The following is an 18,668-nucleotide window of genomic DNA, read 5'->3' on the forward strand; positions in this document are numbered from 1 at the left end:
AGTTTTTGTTGTAGTAGCTTTAATCCCAGTGATTTGGTTTAATAAAGACCACTGAGAAAACAAACACTGGTGGTGACTGCACTGCTCTTGTAAATTATTTATCATATCTCTAAGGTTTTACTGTGGCGTAAGTGCTGCTGTGTTAGCTTAAATTGTTCACAAATATGTCATGTTGGATTAAATGCCTATGTAGAGTTTATGTGTGCCTGGGAGCAATACTTCCTTCTGTCTGGGGTGGGATTGGTGTGTGTGTGTGCAGCTGGGGGCATATGGATCTGCCCTTACTCTTGCAGTGAATGAGTGACCAGAGCAGCGTAAACACAAAACCTGGGGTTTCATGCTCTGCTTCCAGTAGAGCAGATGCTGCCTTACACAGGGCAGTCTGTCTTGAGTGCTTTGTGGTTGTAGACATTCTGTGAGGTCTTGGGTATGTCAGTGATGGGATTGTTTTGCTGCTCACCTCAAGTTCCATGTGTTGGGAGCCCAGGGGCTTTGCCTGAGGGAGGCAGGAGCCTAGGACAGGGTGTGCAGCACCTCAGGTTTTCTGCTTTTGATTTGGTACAATGTATTTTCTGTACAAAATATGGCACATTTTCATATATTTGCAAATAGGAGACAAGTGTGGCTAAGTAGCAACTTAAGTGCATATTACACACATTGTCATGTGTCTTCCTGTACTGTAGTGTTCTCTACTGCTATAGTTATTCAGAATATTTATTGAATATTCATATGCAGATATTGCATAACAGTATCTTTACTTTTTCCATTTTAAAACTAAACTTGGGCATGAAAAGCATTAAAAACCAAAATTACCTTAGTATTTTCTGTTCCTGTCTTGTTCTTATCGATATGTACCTCAAACCTTTTTTTTTTTTTCCTATAGGAAACAAGCCTTTTTTCAAATTTCTTAAACTTCTATTACAGGACTCAAGTGTTAATCTTGAAAGATTTTTAACATTTAGTATTTGAAATTGCTAAAGCTGTTTTTGACAAGTAATGGAAGTCTTGCAGTAATAAAGTCAAAAGTGGAAATTGCAAAGAGTTAATTAAGTTTCTCTTAATAAAAGGTTCTAATATGTAGCTCAGTATGCCAAGTTCTTGGAAGACAGTCTTTTTCTTCTCAGAGATTGTCAATTATCAGCTGTGACACACTGGTAATAAGATACACATTCAAACCCCCACATTTTACATGTATATTTATGTATATGTATATTCACACCTGGTGAAAGGGAAGAGAAAGCCTTTGTCCATTTGTATGTTTTCCAGAATTAGCAGTAAGTAAAAACATTAAAAGGAAATATTTGATTTGTGTAGGCATGGGTTTAATTAATACAAGTCTATGTTCTGTAAGTGTTGTGTTAGTAAAATTTATGAAAGAGCACTAAACTGCATTAGGGTAATTTATGGCCCAAATAAATGTCAGTTGCTACGGTAAACTAGTATAGAAACAGTGTAACTAGGATTAAAAAAGCGAAGAACTAGAGTAAATTGCAAACATTTTAAGAACAGGGATACAATTCTTTCTTTATGTTCACCCAAGCAAGTATAAGTTCATTTACAATATATTTATTAACAGTCTGAGGCTAATAAAACAACACTTACAGAGCAATTTTGGGCACTTTCCAGCTCTCTGTATTGTGCAGTGACAAGTTAGGCCAGTGTTTTTTTTTTTTTTTGTTTTTTTTTTTTTTTTTTTTTTTTTTTAAGGAAAAAAAGAAGGAATTTGTGTTCCTGGCTCCTTTATAAGGTTGTTAAATGTGCCATTTGGCATTTCAGAGCGCTGCTTTGCATTGTGCTCAATTAGTGCGGATGAGGCAATCACAGCGCCAGTTTCAGAAATGTGCCTAATTACTATAAACCACTGAGGGATCCATTCATTCTGCCTTTCTGGCTCTGTGGGTGCCAGCCACAGAGACTCCAGCAATTTCTGAAGCCTAATCCCGAGTCACTTCTCCATGTTTCTGTGGCACTTGCATTTTAGAACCTGGGGTCTGGCTGTTTATGACCATGTGTTGCTCTGCAACTGTGTCTGTAGTATATTCTGGAAATGAGACCTTGGTGCATAGGAAAGGATTGAGAATGGCCCTTTAGCCCTTTCTACGCACACACAAACACACACACACTTCCCTCCCAAAAAACGATGTGCCTTTTTATGTTTTATTTTAAATTATTCCGACTCCTGCCACAGAGAGTCTTTATTAGTTATGAAGGCTATGGATCAATTTTTGGAATAGGATTTACTTGTAGCCTATGCGAATCATTATGATTTACTGGCTAGTTTGATGACAGCCCTCTTACAGCTTGATGACAAACCTTTCACATTAGCCTTTTTTGGACACTTCTAGTTGGTAACTTATTTTTGAACAGCTACTGGGCATTTAAATCCAGACTTAGAGAAAGATGAGTGTTGGCTAATTGCTTTGGTAAGATGTGCATTTGAAACAACAAATCCACACCTCACTGCTTTAATTGAAGCTGTTTTATTTGTAGGCTTTTGTAAAGTGGTAATTCATCTTTCTACTGGGCGAAGGAGTTGGCTGCTATCAGAAAGTGTTTCTGTATAGATACTTGTGTGAGCATAAAGCGTGGAACAGAGCTGTCTTGGAGGAGCATCTTACTGTTGACAGTTCATACTGACAGTTTTCCTGGTGTTTTGATTATGCAAGTTCTTTAAGGGCCAATAAAGCCCATCCATTTTAGCACCAGCACATTTTTCTGTACATTCTGTCAGTGAAGAGGTGAGACCTTAAACATCTGATAGATGAGAGGGAAAAACTTGTAGTGAAGACCTGACCTGACATATGGTACTTAAACCTATCATGGTGCTAGCTACTCTTAAATGTTTGCAAAATAGAGGCATCCTTTTTTCAGCCCTATTTTGAAAGCTTTCTGAAGAGTGAGCCCAACTGAAAGCTTCTGATTTATGTTCTTGTTTGACATTTTTGCACTTATCAGAATTAATTTGCTCATTTGATGGGGAGCACAGTGTATTTTAGGCTCACTTGATTGTCTGCTGTGGTTTCTAAATTGTTTTCAGTGTTGCTATACTTCTTAGACAATTCCTTGTTCTGTAATGGTCTACTTGTTCTAATTTATGTACTTTTTCCTTAAGAAGTATGAGCTGTTATTTGGCTGTACTAATGTACAGAGTGGTTAAATAAACCTGTCTGTGTAATCCAGTGCAGTTTATGGAACAGACCCACTACATGTATTCGGTACCATTAAACCTTGCCAGGAATAACTGCACATTTTGTTCCCTGTCAAAGATCTTCTTTCTTGTTATTTTGAACTTGGTTAAAGGGATTGCTGTAAATCTTAAACTCACAATAGTTTTGTTGAGTTCATTACATGTTTTAAATAAAGAGAATAGGTAAATGTAGTGTGAATAAACTGGTCTGGTGAAGAGATTTGGTTTGTCTGTCCCTGAGGCTGGAAGCAAGCAAGACTTTGAGTTATATTTGAACTGAACTTTAAGCCATCTCCTCATTACCTTCCCAACGTTGTGATACAGCTCTACATCACTTGGACTAGCTTAGGGCCCTGCTGCAGTTTCTGATTTGGTAAATCTAGGAGTAGATGTACTGATAGTGCCTCCTGTGATCTGAATCAGTGGCCTTTAACTGTGCAGTCACTGTCTTTTCTTTGGGAACAGTGCTCATTCCCAGTAAAAGATTATACATGCCTTGCAGATTAGAAGCTGCTCAGTTTCATAGCTATAACTATTGGTGTGTTCAAAACTTCCATAAAATACAGGTTATCAGTTCCTCCAGTGGCTTTTCTCTTATGCTCCTCACTTGCAGTCTGTAAATACTTCACACTCTTAAAACTTATTCTTGTGAGTGAACTCTGAGTGGAAAATATAGTAACCATTTTTTGCATGAGAAGTAGAATCATAGAATTATTTATTTGGATTGTGTTCAAAAAGTATTCAATAACTTAGTGTGATTCAGTGTTAGAAAGCTGAGGCATTTGTCCTCGACTACTTCTAAATTTCTTCGGTTACATTTTTTACCACATTGGAATTGTAATTGTTCTGTATGTTCTCAAGGCAGTGTATGGAAATAACTAAGTCAATATTCTTTATGACTTTTGGGAGGTAAATGAAAAGTATTACTCCTCTTTTGGATGAGGAATTGCCATGGTAGTACCATCAGGAGCAGATTTTTAGGATCTCTTGATTGAGGGTCTCCCACCCTTGGGAAGGAAGACCACATTACCTGTTTACAGAAGAATCCTCTGTGTTTCAGTTGTCCTGCCTGATGTCAGATAAGAAAAACAAAAGCTAGAACCTGGCCCTCCTTTCTGCACTCTACTTGTTCCACCAGTAATCTCATTGTGTTTCCTTGTGATTTGCCTCCCAAGTTTTAGAGAATGAGGAGAGGGGTTTTACAGACCTGGCACTGATTGCCATGTAGCTTCATTTCCTTCTTTTACCACTGTCTATAGCAGTCATCTGAATTTTGATGAAAGTCATATATCCCCTGAGACAACTCATGCATGAAAGTAGAAATCAAGTCCCATATTTCTTAAGTTAGAGTAGGCTACACTTTTATCCCCTATACAAGACCATTATTGTTAGGCTGACAAAGTTAGTTGGCAGCAATTACCAAATCGTAATACACCAGGCAAGAATATTCCATAGTATTGAAGTCAGTTCACTACAGTAATTTTGGTGTCTGCAGTGTTCTCGAGCAGTTTTGACTGAAAGCCTCTCTGGATCTAATGTGTTTCAGGATGTGGAGGTTGTAGCCAACTTTATTTCAGGTGGCTTGAGTCTGAGTCTGGCTCATGCTTTGATTTTTAAGGGCATTTTGCTAGTTCAGCTTGCTAGAGGTGCTTTCTTCTGCTGTGACCTTTGCTGTTTGTCCTCTGGTCATGTAGTAATTCATCCATTGTAGGGTCAGGCCAGCTACCTTCCCTTCGTGGAAAATGGTCAAGAGCAAGAAGGAGTATCAAAATTAGAGGTGTTGAGTTCTTATGCCTTTTGTTTGAGCAGATTTGACAGATTTTACTACTTTTCTCTGTTGTACATGTGTGTAATGCAGCAGGGCTTGTGGAGTGCAGCTGCACCATGGCTTCTGTCAACAGCCTTAATGTTGAAAGTAGACATGGCTCTTCTGATGGTGTATGTGAAGGAGAAGTGTGCCTTCCTCCTGAGATTAGTCTTGTGATAAAAGTTTCATGCTTTTCTTAAAAAGAGAAAACAGCATGCATGCATGCTTTGCTATGGGCTTTGCACTGCTTGACAGAGAAGGGTAATTCTTAGATGCTGGAGGGACTGTTGTCCTGTCAATTTTGAGGAAAAATGCTTGGGAATAAGAATTCTTGCTCATTCAGTTTGTCTGAAATGGCTTCACTTGCAAACTGAGTGTTGTGCAGCCCATAAGTGAGGGTTTCTATTAGTTACTCATGGCCAAAATAAGAACAGCTTTCTTGAGAACAGGAAGCATTTGACCAGTGTTTCCGCCAGTTCTCAAAATACTGTTCTGAGCAATTAAATGTTTTAGCTCTCCTAAAAAGAAAAGAAAGTTGATTAAAAATTTTTAGCTCTCCTAAAAAGAAAAATAGTTGATTAAAAAATAATTCAGAGCACTACATTACGTTGGTAGTTAATTACCATTTCCTATATAGTATATAATTTTCTGAATTTTCTTGCTGATTATTTTGTATTAAGTGGTTTCAGTCACAATCAGCATCTGATTTAGTTAATTGTTTTATAGATTAAAGCATGTGATAAATCACAGTTTTTTATTAAGTCATCGCCAGAACAGATACATTCTTCCTCAAAAGCAATTTAGTTGTTGTCTACCATCAGTAAAAGTTTTTTATAAGCTGCCCCAAAAATGAAGTAGTGTTAACCTGTGTGCTCTGTTTCTAATTAGTTCTGAAAGATTGTGTGACATATACGTGTTTAAACAATGAGTTTGGGAAGTGAGTTAAGTGTCTCATGCAAAGTCGATGTAATCTGTTGTACTGTTTACACTGTGGTCATGATAAATCACTAGTTTGAAAATGTTTTTTGGATTGGGTTCGTATTAGTTTAGCACATAACACTGTGAGTAAATCACAATACATGGAAACAAACCAATTGAGACAAAGAAATTTCTGTTCCATTTGCAAATACAGAGAGCTACTACTTAAAACTGTTACCAGTGGGAAATGTAAAAGGTGAGGTAATCCCCTAAAGAAAAAGGGCCCTGGTTGTGAAAGACATTAAATGTAAATCTTGTAAAACTTGTAGGGAATGTACTGAAGTACTGAATTGAACCCACTCAGAGTTCAGGCTAACAAGAAATTCTGGTCAATGAAGGCAGATAAAGGAATTGTAAATGACTGTTTAAATTAGTCTGGAATTCCAGAACGTGTGCTTGGATAATATGAAATAAAGCTGTCTAAATATGCAGCTCTCATTAATTTACTGGTCATAGTGAATGTCTGTTGCAAGATCCAAGGCTGCTGGAATAGCTTGCTGGTGTTTAAATCTGCCGTTTTTCAAGGGTTGGAGTGAAGAAGAGAGATCAAGGATCTTTTGATTTTGCTCTCTATTGTCCCAATAACTCACCAAGGAACTACAGGTGGACCACAAAAGCTCACCTCAGTCTTCTTTAACTTGTGTGGCAGAAGAGTTTGGCTTCACTTACTTATAATAGCTTGGAAATGAATTCTACAGGAACATCCTGGTGCCTGTTGTGATGTCACACACCCTGTCTTCTGTTGTGTTTCTTTCACCAGTGCTCTTAGGATGAGGAGGATGTGGTGCTACTAACTCACAGCAAAGAATCAAAATGGATGGATGGACAGGCAAAAATGTGGTATTAAGTGTAGGATGATCAACAAGGCCAAGTGTAAGATGCTGCACCTCTGTTGGGACAAGCCCAAGCACAAGTACAGAATGAGCTGAGAATAGATTGAGAGCAGCCCTGGAGGGAAGAACTTGGGGCTGCTGGTGGATGAGAAGCTCACACGACCTGGGGATGTGAACTTACAGCCCAGAAAGCTGGCCTCATCCTGGGCTGCTTCCAAGGCAGTATGGGCAGCAGGGTGAGGGAGGGGAGTCTTTCCCCCTGCTCGGCTCTCTTGAGACCCTACCTGGAGTGCTGTGTCCATCTGTGGGGTCCCCAACATAAAAAGGACATGGACCTGTTGGAGCATGTCCACAAAGATGATGAGAGGGCTTGAGTGCCTCTCTTATAAAGACAGACTGGGAGAGTTGTGTTTGTTCAGTTGTGCCTGGAGAAGATTCCAGGGAGACCTCATTGCAGCCTTTCAGTACTTGAAGTGGACTTAAGAGAAAGATGGGGACAAACATGTTAGAAGTGTCTGTGGTGACAGGACTAGGGTCAATGGTTTTAAACTGAAAGAGAGCAGGTTTAGATTATATGGAAGAAAGAAATTCTTTGCTGTGAGGGTGGTGAGGCACTGGAACAGTTTCTCTCGAGATGTGTCTGCCCTATTCCATGGAAGTGTTTAAAACCGGATTGAATGGGACTTTGAGCAACCTGGTCCAGTGGAGGGGGTCCCTGCCCATGGGAGGGGAGTTGGACTAGATGGTCTTTAGAGGTCCTCTCCAACCCAAACCATCCAGTAATTCTGTATAGTGTTGGAGTTCATTACAGCTGTGGATTCAGGGCAGTGTTGCTGAAAACTTGATGACTACATCAAGCCTTGTCAGACCTGCTGTTTCTGCATGTTGTTTCTTCAGCAGCCTTTGGCCAGGCAGCAGCACAGTTCTCTATGGGTCAGTTTCAAATGGAATAGAGGGAGATGGAGCATGATGAGTGCTCCTTCTTGCCATTTTGGAGCTGAAAATCTGAAGATTGTGCTGCCCCTAAATCCTGGGGGGGGGGGGGGTTGGGGTGGGGGCAGGTCACTGACTGTACAAGCAAATGTGCTTGCATATTCCTGGTCTGGCCAGACTGGTCTTTCAGCCACTGTCTTTTCTGCTCTGGCAGCATTACTAATCAAAACCAGGTTTGACAGTTGTCATGTGCTTTCTGCAGGCTGGCTTGCAGCTGTTTGCTGTCCTTCTGCTGTGTGATTGGAAAAGATGAAGGTTTTAGTTGGCTTCAGTGGATCATTTCTCAGATGCAGAAACCTCTACTCCATGATAATGGTGGGGCAGGCTTGCTTGGACCTCCTTTCTCTGGCATTTCTGTCAAGGCAGGGGAGATTAAATGGCCTATTTCTCTAGTTTCCCATGCTGGCTGCTGGCCTGGTTTGTGGGTAATTCAGTTCATGAGCATTATACTGCTGGATTTTTTTTTTTTTCTGGCTTCCTGATACTTAGTTAATTGCAATGTTGAGCCCTTCAATCCTTTGTGCAGAGAAAAGTAGAAAAAGGTGAAAGTCAGTTACAGGCTGGGACCAGGAATGCCAATGTAAATACCAAGCATTTTTTGGGAGGGGGCTGGGAGGAAGGAAAGTGAGAAACAGGTAGAAGAGAAGTCAGGAGAAGAAAAGCAATTATCATGATCTTGGCAAATGTTACAAATACCACAACTGCAGACTACTAGCTTCAGATTAGGATAAATACATACAAATGTTTTTTATTTCATCCTCTTAGCAGCATATATCATGTGATTATTTCCATGCTTGGTTAATTTGTTGAATGTTTGTTCTGCAATTTTAAATTATAAACCTCTTTAAGGAGAGGCTGAGGTTCCTGAGCAGGACTGTGGCAGGGAGGAAGATCAGGATAGTATAGTTAGGTAGAGGGTAGAGATAAATTAGTTCATAAGGTATTATATTAACCCTGAAAGTGCACATTCAGGTCAATGAGCAAACGGAATTTGTAAATGGAATAGAAGTTACACTGAACTGTGGGCAAATTTGAACCTATGTTTACATGACAAATCTGCAAATGCTCTCAGGAATGAGCAAGACAACTCAAAAAAAGTTACTATGCTGTTAGTCTTGTTAGTTTTAATACTGATTTATTTATGCTGTATTGATGATGTGTTTTGCATGTCTCCAAAACCTCTCCTTAGGGAATCAACACATGTTTAGTATTTAAGAAAGAAGAACATTTCCATATAGTGCTTATAAGATACATGGCCAGATGTGTGCTTTGTTTGCACAAATGTTGGGTAAGTAACCAGAGGAAAGAGAGATCAAGTATTATGAGATGCAAAGGTAGGTGTTTGGTGCAACACATTCTGAAAGCTGAATTTGGGAAAAAAAATTAGAGATGTTTTGGAAAACTGATACAAGGCTTTCATAAACTCTGTAAAATATGCTTTGTCATAGGGTTTAAGGGTTTTGTTTAGTCTTTAGAGAGTTCACAGTTAAGTTACTTGTATTGAAAGTAAAGGTAGGATATTATTTGATCTGTTAATGGGTGACTAGAAAGAGCTTGTGTCTCGCAAATGTCAAATATAGGATGATCTATGCATTGTACAAATGAGGTTCCAATAGTTCAGTAATGAAGGCAGGGACATTCAGAGACATTCAACAAAGTAAAAGGTGGAGGTATATGGAATTCACATCTGTACAATGAAATTAATTGAACTTTTTATGTTTTTTTAGAGAGTAGGAATTTACATATCTCTCTTTTTAAAAGCTTCAGTTCAGCTTCAGTATTCTATTTTAACATTTAAAAAATATTTTAAATCGTGAGTATATCGAATGGCAACACATTCTGTCTTTTTGGTATTGTGGTAATTTCATTAAAAGTTGTAACAATAATTAAGCTCCTCAGTTAAATCTGTCACCTTGAGTAAGGTTTAAATGCAGACAGTTGTTTTACATTTGACTTTTTGTGGACAGAATTCAGGAAAAAAAAATTCAAAAACTTCTGTGTTTTCCTAGTCATTATTGCTTCTGAATCTCACCACATCTTTTTTATCTAGCACTCCTTCTTGTTTTCAAAAGTTGTCAGCTAATAAGGGCTATAACAATGGTTCACATATAATCAAGTTGAAAGATTGTTATTAATGATTTCGGATGGACTGTCAAGAGCCTTTTTTCATGTTATTTGCTTTTAACGAAGAATCACAAATTTTACAGGCCAGAGCTGTCAGCTAGCTATTGTATCCAAGATCAGCAAACCTAATAGGAGAGAAAAAATGTCTTTTCTGGTATTCCATTCTTCTTTATTCTTATAAACAATTTGCATGATTTTCATTTTAATTCATTTAGGGTTATTTTTTTTTCTGTTTTGTTTTGGGTTTTTAAGTGCACATATAGAAGTAGATGCCAAAATTTGTCAGGTGATTAAAAAGTGTGCATTTCTAAATTCATTAACTTGTGTGATCAATCTCTTCACTGCTTGCATTTGCAATTTTAACTTTGGTAGAAGAGTAACTATTCTGATGAAGTATTATGTGAGACCATTTTATTTTTGTGATACCTAGGAAATTCAAGACATCTGGAATCTAATGCAATGTTTCTCTTTCTGTTTTTTCTACCATTTCCATCAATAATGCACAATTATCTTCCACTTTAGTTCTGGTTCAAACAATTGAATCAAAAAATTTCTCATTTTTTTTAACTGACTTGCAAAGAATTTGAGCAGAAGCAACTGCTTTGTTGGAGTGGGAACAGTTGGTCATCTTTGTCTGGAGATGACATTAGAGTTTGCACAGCATTACAAAGTGGTAGCACACGTCAGGCTGCCATTTCACCTCACTTATAATGTAACACACTACATGTTCTTTGTAAGGAGTAACAATTTTAGGATTCAGTAACAATCATCTTGGCAACACATCTATTTCATACTGAGATCACTAAAACCATGTGTTGACAGTTCGCTTTCTTGCGAACCTCTGAATCCCATGGCTGAGTAGAAGGCTTATTCACAGTGAATTGAATGCAAATAAATCTGAAGTTTTTACAGCTTTCTAAAATATCTGATTATATTGTAATATTTAGTGAAAAACAGTTAAAAATTAGCTAAATTCCTAGTCAGCAGTTTCTTTGAGAATAGTATTATTGGTTCTTAAATGGACAGTTATGCCTAGTTTGATTTGTGACAGAGCTATACTCTGCATATTTTTAGCAGATTTAATACAATGAAATCAACTTGTCGTTTCAGTATATTTTGTATCTTTTAACACATTATTTAAAATTACGTCCTTTGAACTCAAATGTCTTTAAGAGATTTAGTCCGTATTAAAACAAGTTGTATGCAAATATTTTGCAGCATGAATATTGACTATTATTATACTGGTAACTTTGGTAGATTTGAAATTACATACCAAGGATATGTCAGGCAAGATGTGTTCAATAAATTGGATTTTTAGTCAAAGTAGATTTGATGTCCTGTAGGGATCCTTTTACTCTCAGGAAGATATTATCATAAATAGAATTTCAGAAAATATATGAGGTGTGCAAGAGTATTTTTGTTTTTATATTGCTGTTGTGGTTCTTCATGCAGCTTTTTTTTCCTCTATCCTTTATGGAGCATTAATTATGATGAAGTTTGTCTCTAATGTTCAAAAAAAAAAAAAATACAGTCCATGTATATTTTGATTTTCTCCACCCTTATGCTTATTCTTTCATATCCAACATGTGCAGCTCAAATGCCAGCACGATGTTCTGTGTTTTTGGATTTCCTTCTGTCTTGGCTTGTCACAGCTAGAAACTGCAGTTTAGCCTTCCACTTGGCTGGCACAAAGCATTACCACCACTTAGAGAGAATTTGAGGAATTGGGCTGTGTTTCTTTGGGGAGCAGAAGGAATTTACAGGTCATCTGTAAATTGCATTTTTTTGGTGGGTTTGTCACTTAAAATGTTGTTTTGAAATGCTGAAACATGTTGATCAGAGAGGTTGTGAGACCTCCAATCTTTGAGAAGCTGAAAATGGGTCTAGACAAGCTGGTTCAAGGGAACTTGAGCAGGATCAGAGAGAATCATAGAGTTGTTAAGGTTGAGAAAAGCCTTTAAGGTCATAGAGTCCGTCCATTAACCCAGCACTGCCAAGTCTACCACTAAATCATGTCCCCAAATGCTTTTAAATACCTCCAGGGATGGTCACTCAGATACTTTGCATGGCAGCCTGTGTTCAAGTGCTTTACAACCCTTTCCAGGAAGAAACTTTTCCTAATGTCCAATCTAAATCTCTCCCCTAGTGCAACTTGAGGCCATTTCTTCTTGTCCTGTCACTTGTTACCTGGGAGAAGAGACTGACCCTCACCTGGTTACAACCTCCTTTCAGGCAATTGCTGAGAGGGATAAGGTCCCCTCTGAGCCTTCTTTTCCCCAGACTAAACACCCCCAGCTCCTTCAACTGCTCCTCATAAGACTTGTGTTACAGACCCTTTCCCAGGGCTGCTACACTTCCTTGGACATGGTCCAGTATGATTCTGTTTGTTTCTGCATTTGCAGGGCAGAAGGAGAAAAGATAGAATTTGAAGACAGTGTGGAAGCTTTAAAAAACCAGAAGCACTACAGATAAATTTATATTTTAAGACTGGCAAAATTTTACTAGCTGATTAGTTTTATCATTAGTCTTTGTGATGTTATAGCCCTGTGAAGGTGTTAAAATACTCTGAATCATGCATCTTTTCATCATGCTCTTCTGCCTTGTAAGACATTGCCTTACTGAATCTCCACATGTTCATACCTGGTTTACTTTGTCAAAAGAATGCAGACCTGAACTATTTACTGCCACCTCCTTTACCTTAAAGCTTACACCAACAGTAAGCTTGGGCTGATGACTGTTTTGAAAGATGAACTTCTTTAAGCCTCCTCTTGGATTTTGCATGCCAAAATCCCCAATAGCTCCTTCTCCAGTCTTGTCATTGCCAGTCAAAAGCTATATGTGGCCTCATCCCCACCATGCAATTTGTGTGGGAAGCTGTGTTTGTAGGGCTAATCTTCATAGTGAAGGTGGCCCACCAGAAGACATCTGAGATATTGCAATTTTTGCTATTGCTCTGGTTTTTCTTGTTTCTGAATGGTTTTGACATCTGGCATTAACGAGGTGAGTGCAAGTGTACTATGAGAGATCTTTTACTAGTAGATGTGAAAAGAAAGTCACACACACCAGTGGTTTTCAAAAGAAACAAAAGCAGCTTAGCTGTATTGACAGAATGCTCAATTTGGTTGAAACATCCCTAAAACGTTGGTGAAAGAAGCCAATTTTGTGAAATACAAAAGATTGTGTGAGGTTCACTTCATTTCTCAGAGAAGAAAGATTTGAGAAGCAGAATCACAGTGGAGCACTGCCCTGCATCCCTGTGGGTGTAAATGAAGTAATAGATTTTGCAGCCCAGTGTTCTGGAGTGTACATGTTCATTTACAGGTGTGTGGGGAGAACATAAGGTAATTAAAATAACCTTTATTAAGTTATTTTCTGCAGAAAATTATGTAGGAAAAAGTAAACCTCACTTAATCTGTCTCTTGGAAGACTGAGGAATTAATCTCAAGAAATGTCTTCGATGCCACATTTATTGAGATGCAGCTGTCTTAAGGTAGTGATAGTGGGAACCCAGCAAGTCGTGCAAACATGGAAACACTGAGATGCTTTTTTTTCAAATCACTGTTTAGAAAGATGATCAGCTACTGCAAACTACTTTTATTTATAAACTTTCTAAATGTGGTTGTTGTTGTTGGTTTTTTTTTCCCCAAACAGCCTGCTAACTACTCCTTAACATAGATCCTTAAATGTCAGGGTATTTTTTTAATTAGAACCAGATATTAAAACCATGGTTTTTTGCAGTTGAAATTGAAACCAGCTTCCACTGTTTGCTATGGAAACAAGTTTTTAAAACAAATCTGTTCATGTACGTGTTGTTGTCCAATCCATGAATTTATGTAATTTGCAGATTTTTTCATGCCTTTTCCCAACCAGCTTGTAGACAGATAGGTGGTACAGAACCTATTATAGTCTGTATTAAGCCAGTAACCTATATCTGTATCAGAGGTATGTGCCAGTTGTCTCACTGGATTAAAGAAAGGATGGGGCAACTAACACAAAAACGTATTCAACCTAATTAAAGATAGGAGATTTCCCCACATTTGTGTTCCCTGCCATTTGCACATGACAATGTTATGTTTTGTAATCCCACGATTACTGAGAATTAAGAGGGGTCAGGTGCTTTTAGGAAAAGCACTGCATTGTACTATTTCTTCATACTCATTTATCAGTTTAAGTGTATATTGTTAAACAGCAATCTTGACATTAAGTTTCATGAGTCATGAAATGCCATATAGTTATTTTTTCCACAGTATCCCAACTGTGTTCCTTACAACTTCCAACAAGAAGTTCCTTACAACTTCTGGAGGACAATTAGCTGGGGCTGAGCATCTCTGACCTGCTCAAAGAGTCTTCTGGAACAGCTGTGATATTGCCTGAGGGATCATGCCTTAGGCTGAGACCAAAATCTTCAATACGTCTCACCTTGCCTAAACTGTGCAGGTTGTTCTAAAGGAATTACTGTAGCAATTCAATTGTAAAATAGTTGCTAGAAGGTAGCAGAAAATATAAAAAATGTTATAAAAGTTGAAACAAATGGTCATGAGCTGTGTTGTCTGTTTTTTAAAAACTTCTTTGTCTGTGTGTTTCTTGATACAGGCCACAGAAACATTGTTCCGAATGGCAGTAGCAAGAGGAGCTATCACACCTTTAAGACATGGAGAAGTAAGGCTAAATAGATCTATTTTTTTGTTTCTTATTTTTGTGTGATATAATGCTTTATTAATATAGTGTTTTATAAATTTCTGGAAGTCATACTGTCTTCAGATAAGTGAAGAGAGCTGAACTACATATAATTTGCATACCTACATTCCTGTATTGTTTTAAAGGACAATAAGAACTTAAATACTGCCCAGTCAGAAATGAAGTATTTTTCAAAGAACACTCTATTCTTGTCTTTGCTTCAATCATTATTTAGCTGTATGATAGAAGTGGATCAAGAGAGCCTTTCAGCTCCTTTGCCAAGGGCTGGGTTCCAGTTTTTCACTGAATTTTCTCTATTAAAGATGGTCAAATCTAGAGAAATTCGCAGGAGGTCAATGTTTGTTACTGGATGGCTGTGGAGAGGTTATTTCATCCTTTGTTCCTTTTGAGAAATAGTAAATTCATATAATATACAAAGTATTAATACATCAATTATTCCAGAGAAGATAAATGTATTTGAATATTATGTTGCTCATACATGCTTCTGTTCGTGATGAACTTTTTTTTTTCCTACTTTGTACAGTTTTACATCTGGTAAACATGGTTTTGAATGTTGATGATTAAATATCTCCAATATTAGTTGGTGCCATTTATACTTAGGTTAAATTTAATTCAAAAAATAAAATACTACAGTCAGTCATGACACTGGGAACGAGGAATGATCTGGGCATTGCCACAGCTGGATGCTACAGTGTGTGGGGGTTTTCAGTGTTAGAAACCTCAGTGTTTTTTCTTGGTAATATTATTTTGCTCAAATTCGTAATAAATTTGTGAAAAGTTCGTATCAGAGACACAGTGTTCAGTCTGGAATCTTGACCTACACTGACCCTGAAGCCCCAACTGTGCTATAAAATGTTCCTTATGCTAATGAGGTTGCCTTACTCTCTTTTTTTGTGACAAAATAACATATCTCTGCATCAGTGTCTGAAGATGTACCTGAGATATCATGTCCAGCCATTGTCTATAGTTTTAGCTTTTTCTGAATATATGGATCCTCTATGAATTTTGTGTACTGCTATTTTCTACAGAAGAACATAATGCCATTTCCAGAAGTGTTAGTTACCTAATATGTGCATCCTTTCCAAATTCCCTGCTTAGGTTTTTTTTTCCCCACTGAAGGGTACTTAATTTTCTACATTTTAATGACCAGGTTGCCTGAAAGGTTTATGTAGTTACCCAGTCAGTAGTGTGAATTATGGAAAAAGAAAATTATTGGTTTTCATAAAGAGTAACTAATTGTAGTGTTTGCAATCCACAGATGTAATGATGTCTGTGAATGATATTAGTAATTTCTGAATCTGATACATCTTCTGGTGAGCCAGTTTAGCTCACTGATAAGGTAGAAAAAATTTTACTTTTTTCTTCAATATTCCTTCTGGTTTTTTATCAGTTAAACCACCTCAAAGGCTAGAGAGAACCAGAGGAGAAGCAGCAACATAAGTGGTGAGAAGATGTAACCAGGGTTAGAAGGAAAGGAAGTGCAAGAAAGTCAACTTCATGTTGGTGTATGGTGTCCTGTGATACTTTTTCTGAGGTATTCTTGGGGCCTCAGTGGAAATGCAATTAAGGCTAAGCTAGATAATTTATAGATAAAACATGTAATAATGGTCCAGAATTGGCTTTTTGTATAAGAAGGCAGCAGGAGAAACAAGAAAATACCCTTTTTCTCTCTTGTATTTTTATTGGACTTTATGCAACAGAAAATATTTTCACTCAAGGGAGATCTTTTCATTAAATTCCATTGTGTAATTATAATTTACTTAGTCTGAAAATGAGAAATTACATTATTCAAACAAAGCTAATTTTTTCAGAAGAAGCATATAATTATCAAGTCATACTAAAATATTTTTTGGTCTTCCAAGAAATTGCTGGATGTTTGCACACATAAGTAGAAAGGGAGCCAGCAAAAAAAGTTGAATATGAACTAAAGTTGATTGTATTCTCTGTGAGAAGTGCGAATTTGGCAGTGAAAATCAAAAGAGAAACTTTTTGGAAATTTCAAAATATGGAAGCAGCAGTCCAAATGTGCAAAAGTGCTGTTCAACTTTCATATCAGAACTTAAAAATGTAGCACCATTTAAAAATTGAGAGAGGATAAAACTGTTCACTGCTAGAAGGCAAAAGTCATACCTGTTTGTTTTAAATTAATTAAAAAAAAAAAAGGCATTATTCTCTCTGTACCACTGAACAGATTAATGTGCAAACATTTCTTCTACAGGCAAAACAGGATGCATGAAAAGCTGTCCATTATGATGCAGTTGTCATCACCAGGTGGATTTATAAGTTATAATATTTAATGTCCACTGGCAGTCCCTTTTAGTTCTCCTTTCAACATTTTGTCATTCATTTGGCCTTATCTTTATGCATATAGAATTTTTATGTTTTTCATTTATTTTCCTTGAAGAAATTGAAAAATGAGGATGCATTAGGTTTGGTCTTTGTACGTTTGCATGTGGTTTATAAAATCACTGTTAAGAGATTAGATAATTATGCTGCCAAAACTAATTATCAAAATTAGGTGCATAGTCCCAAAAATTACTTAACTGTGGAATATTAATCACAGAGGTTCCTGAAGAATCTTCTCAGCAGTTCTCTTGCACCTGGGTGGGTTTAAGTGTAGTAGCATCTGTGGGAGGGAATCAAACCCAGACGCGTAATTCATTCTCAGGTTTCAATATTTTGTTGTCTATGTTAATTAGTTATTCCTGTCACTTATTTTGTTGTGGGGGTGGAGCATGAGGCAGAGCCTTATTCTTTTCTGTTACCACTTCTAGCTGATTCCTAAATCATCCAAAAATGGTGGGAGCAGATGTGATCACACCAAATTCCATGGCTGTGCTTCTGTCCAAGAATCTTAATATGCATTTCATTAATGACACAAGGCTGAGGTGGTGACACAGCTGAGAGCTGTGCATTTGGGGAGCCTGGACCTGGTACCACCTAGAGAGCTTCTCCAGCTGTTTCTTCTGCTTGTGGTCTTCATGCAAGAGGCTCAGATCTGCTGCCATCAGTTCCTCGCAGTGTCCAGTCTCTGCCAGGCAGGTCTGCTGACTCTGTGGTGCTGGCTGATGGGGCAGCAGTGATGGCGTTGAGGAAACAAGAGCAGCAATGGCCTGCCTGCTGAAATGAGAGACAAGGAATACAAGGAGGCTCCTGCTTCAGAGGTGACTTTTTGTGCTTTCCAGTTGTGCATTGCTGGAGCCTCTACTGCTGTGTGCTGAGCCCCCAAGGGAGCACTATAAGGAGGAGTAAGGGTTGGCAGCAATGGGCTGTGAGGAGTCGCTGAGTGCATGGCAGCAGGATGGAATACATTTGGCACCAGCTAAGATCAATTCGGTGACTATACACAGAGAGAGAGAACTTCAAAAATTTTACTGGAAATTACCAATTTTATTCACGTTGTGCCAGTAATATACCAGAACCAGAGTGTCACATAGGATGTGGATATCCTGTGGAGATAGTGAACAGGAAAGAGAGATCTGGTTAGGGCAATGAGCTCACAGGTCATCAATGGTCTAAGGCCCTGTAGATGAGGGAAATGGATCCACACAGAGAAGGAGCAGGGTGATAAACTGAGAGGGTGGAACCCTTAAATGGAAAAAAAACGCATGAAATACATAGGCTGACATAGCCAACAGATCTAATGGTAGAGTTATGATTCCCAGAGAGACACAACTGATACCAGCCATGCATGATCTCTGTGGCTGTTAGCATAAAAGTCTAAGTTTTTCTAGCCTAAAATGGCTTACTGCCTTGCAGTAACTGTATGTAACTGTATGCATGGCTATGGCAGTACATACTTGTGCTTGAAAGTGGACTTCGTTGGAAGAAGACAGGTCTTTGTTTTTTTTTTTTAAAGCTTAAAAAAAAAAAGCTGTTTTTATTTAAAAAGCTATTTTTAAGCAATTTCACCACTCTGTGTGTTTTTTTGTAAATTCAGTAATGTGAAGTGCAAAGTTTCATGAATTTAGCCCAGTTATCTGTAAAAAGTAATTTCTGTGGATTTGTGTTCATAGTTAATACCAGTGATGTATTTGTGATGCCACAC

At 37.9% G+C, this 18,668-nt stretch overlaps 1 protein-coding gene across 1 annotated transcript in view; it reads left to right on the forward strand.

Moving 5' to 3' along the window:
- TMEM135 (transmembrane protein 135) overlaps positions 1–18,668 on the forward strand; it is a 158,046-nt gene that overhangs the window by 52,221 nt on the left and 87,157 nt on the right. The window contains exon 5 of the mRNA XM_053971012.1: positions 14,516–14,581. Coding sequence (XP_053826987.1) covers positions 14,516–14,581 — 66 coding nt within the window. The remainder of the gene's footprint in view (positions 1–14,515; positions 14,582–18,668) is intronic.

This window comes from Vidua macroura, chromosome 2 (genome assembly GCF_024509145.1).
Source record: "Vidua macroura isolate BioBank_ID:100142 chromosome 2, ASM2450914v1, whole genome shotgun sequence".
NCBI classification, from domain to species: Eukaryota; Metazoa; Chordata; class Aves; order Passeriformes; family Viduidae; genus Vidua; species Vidua macroura.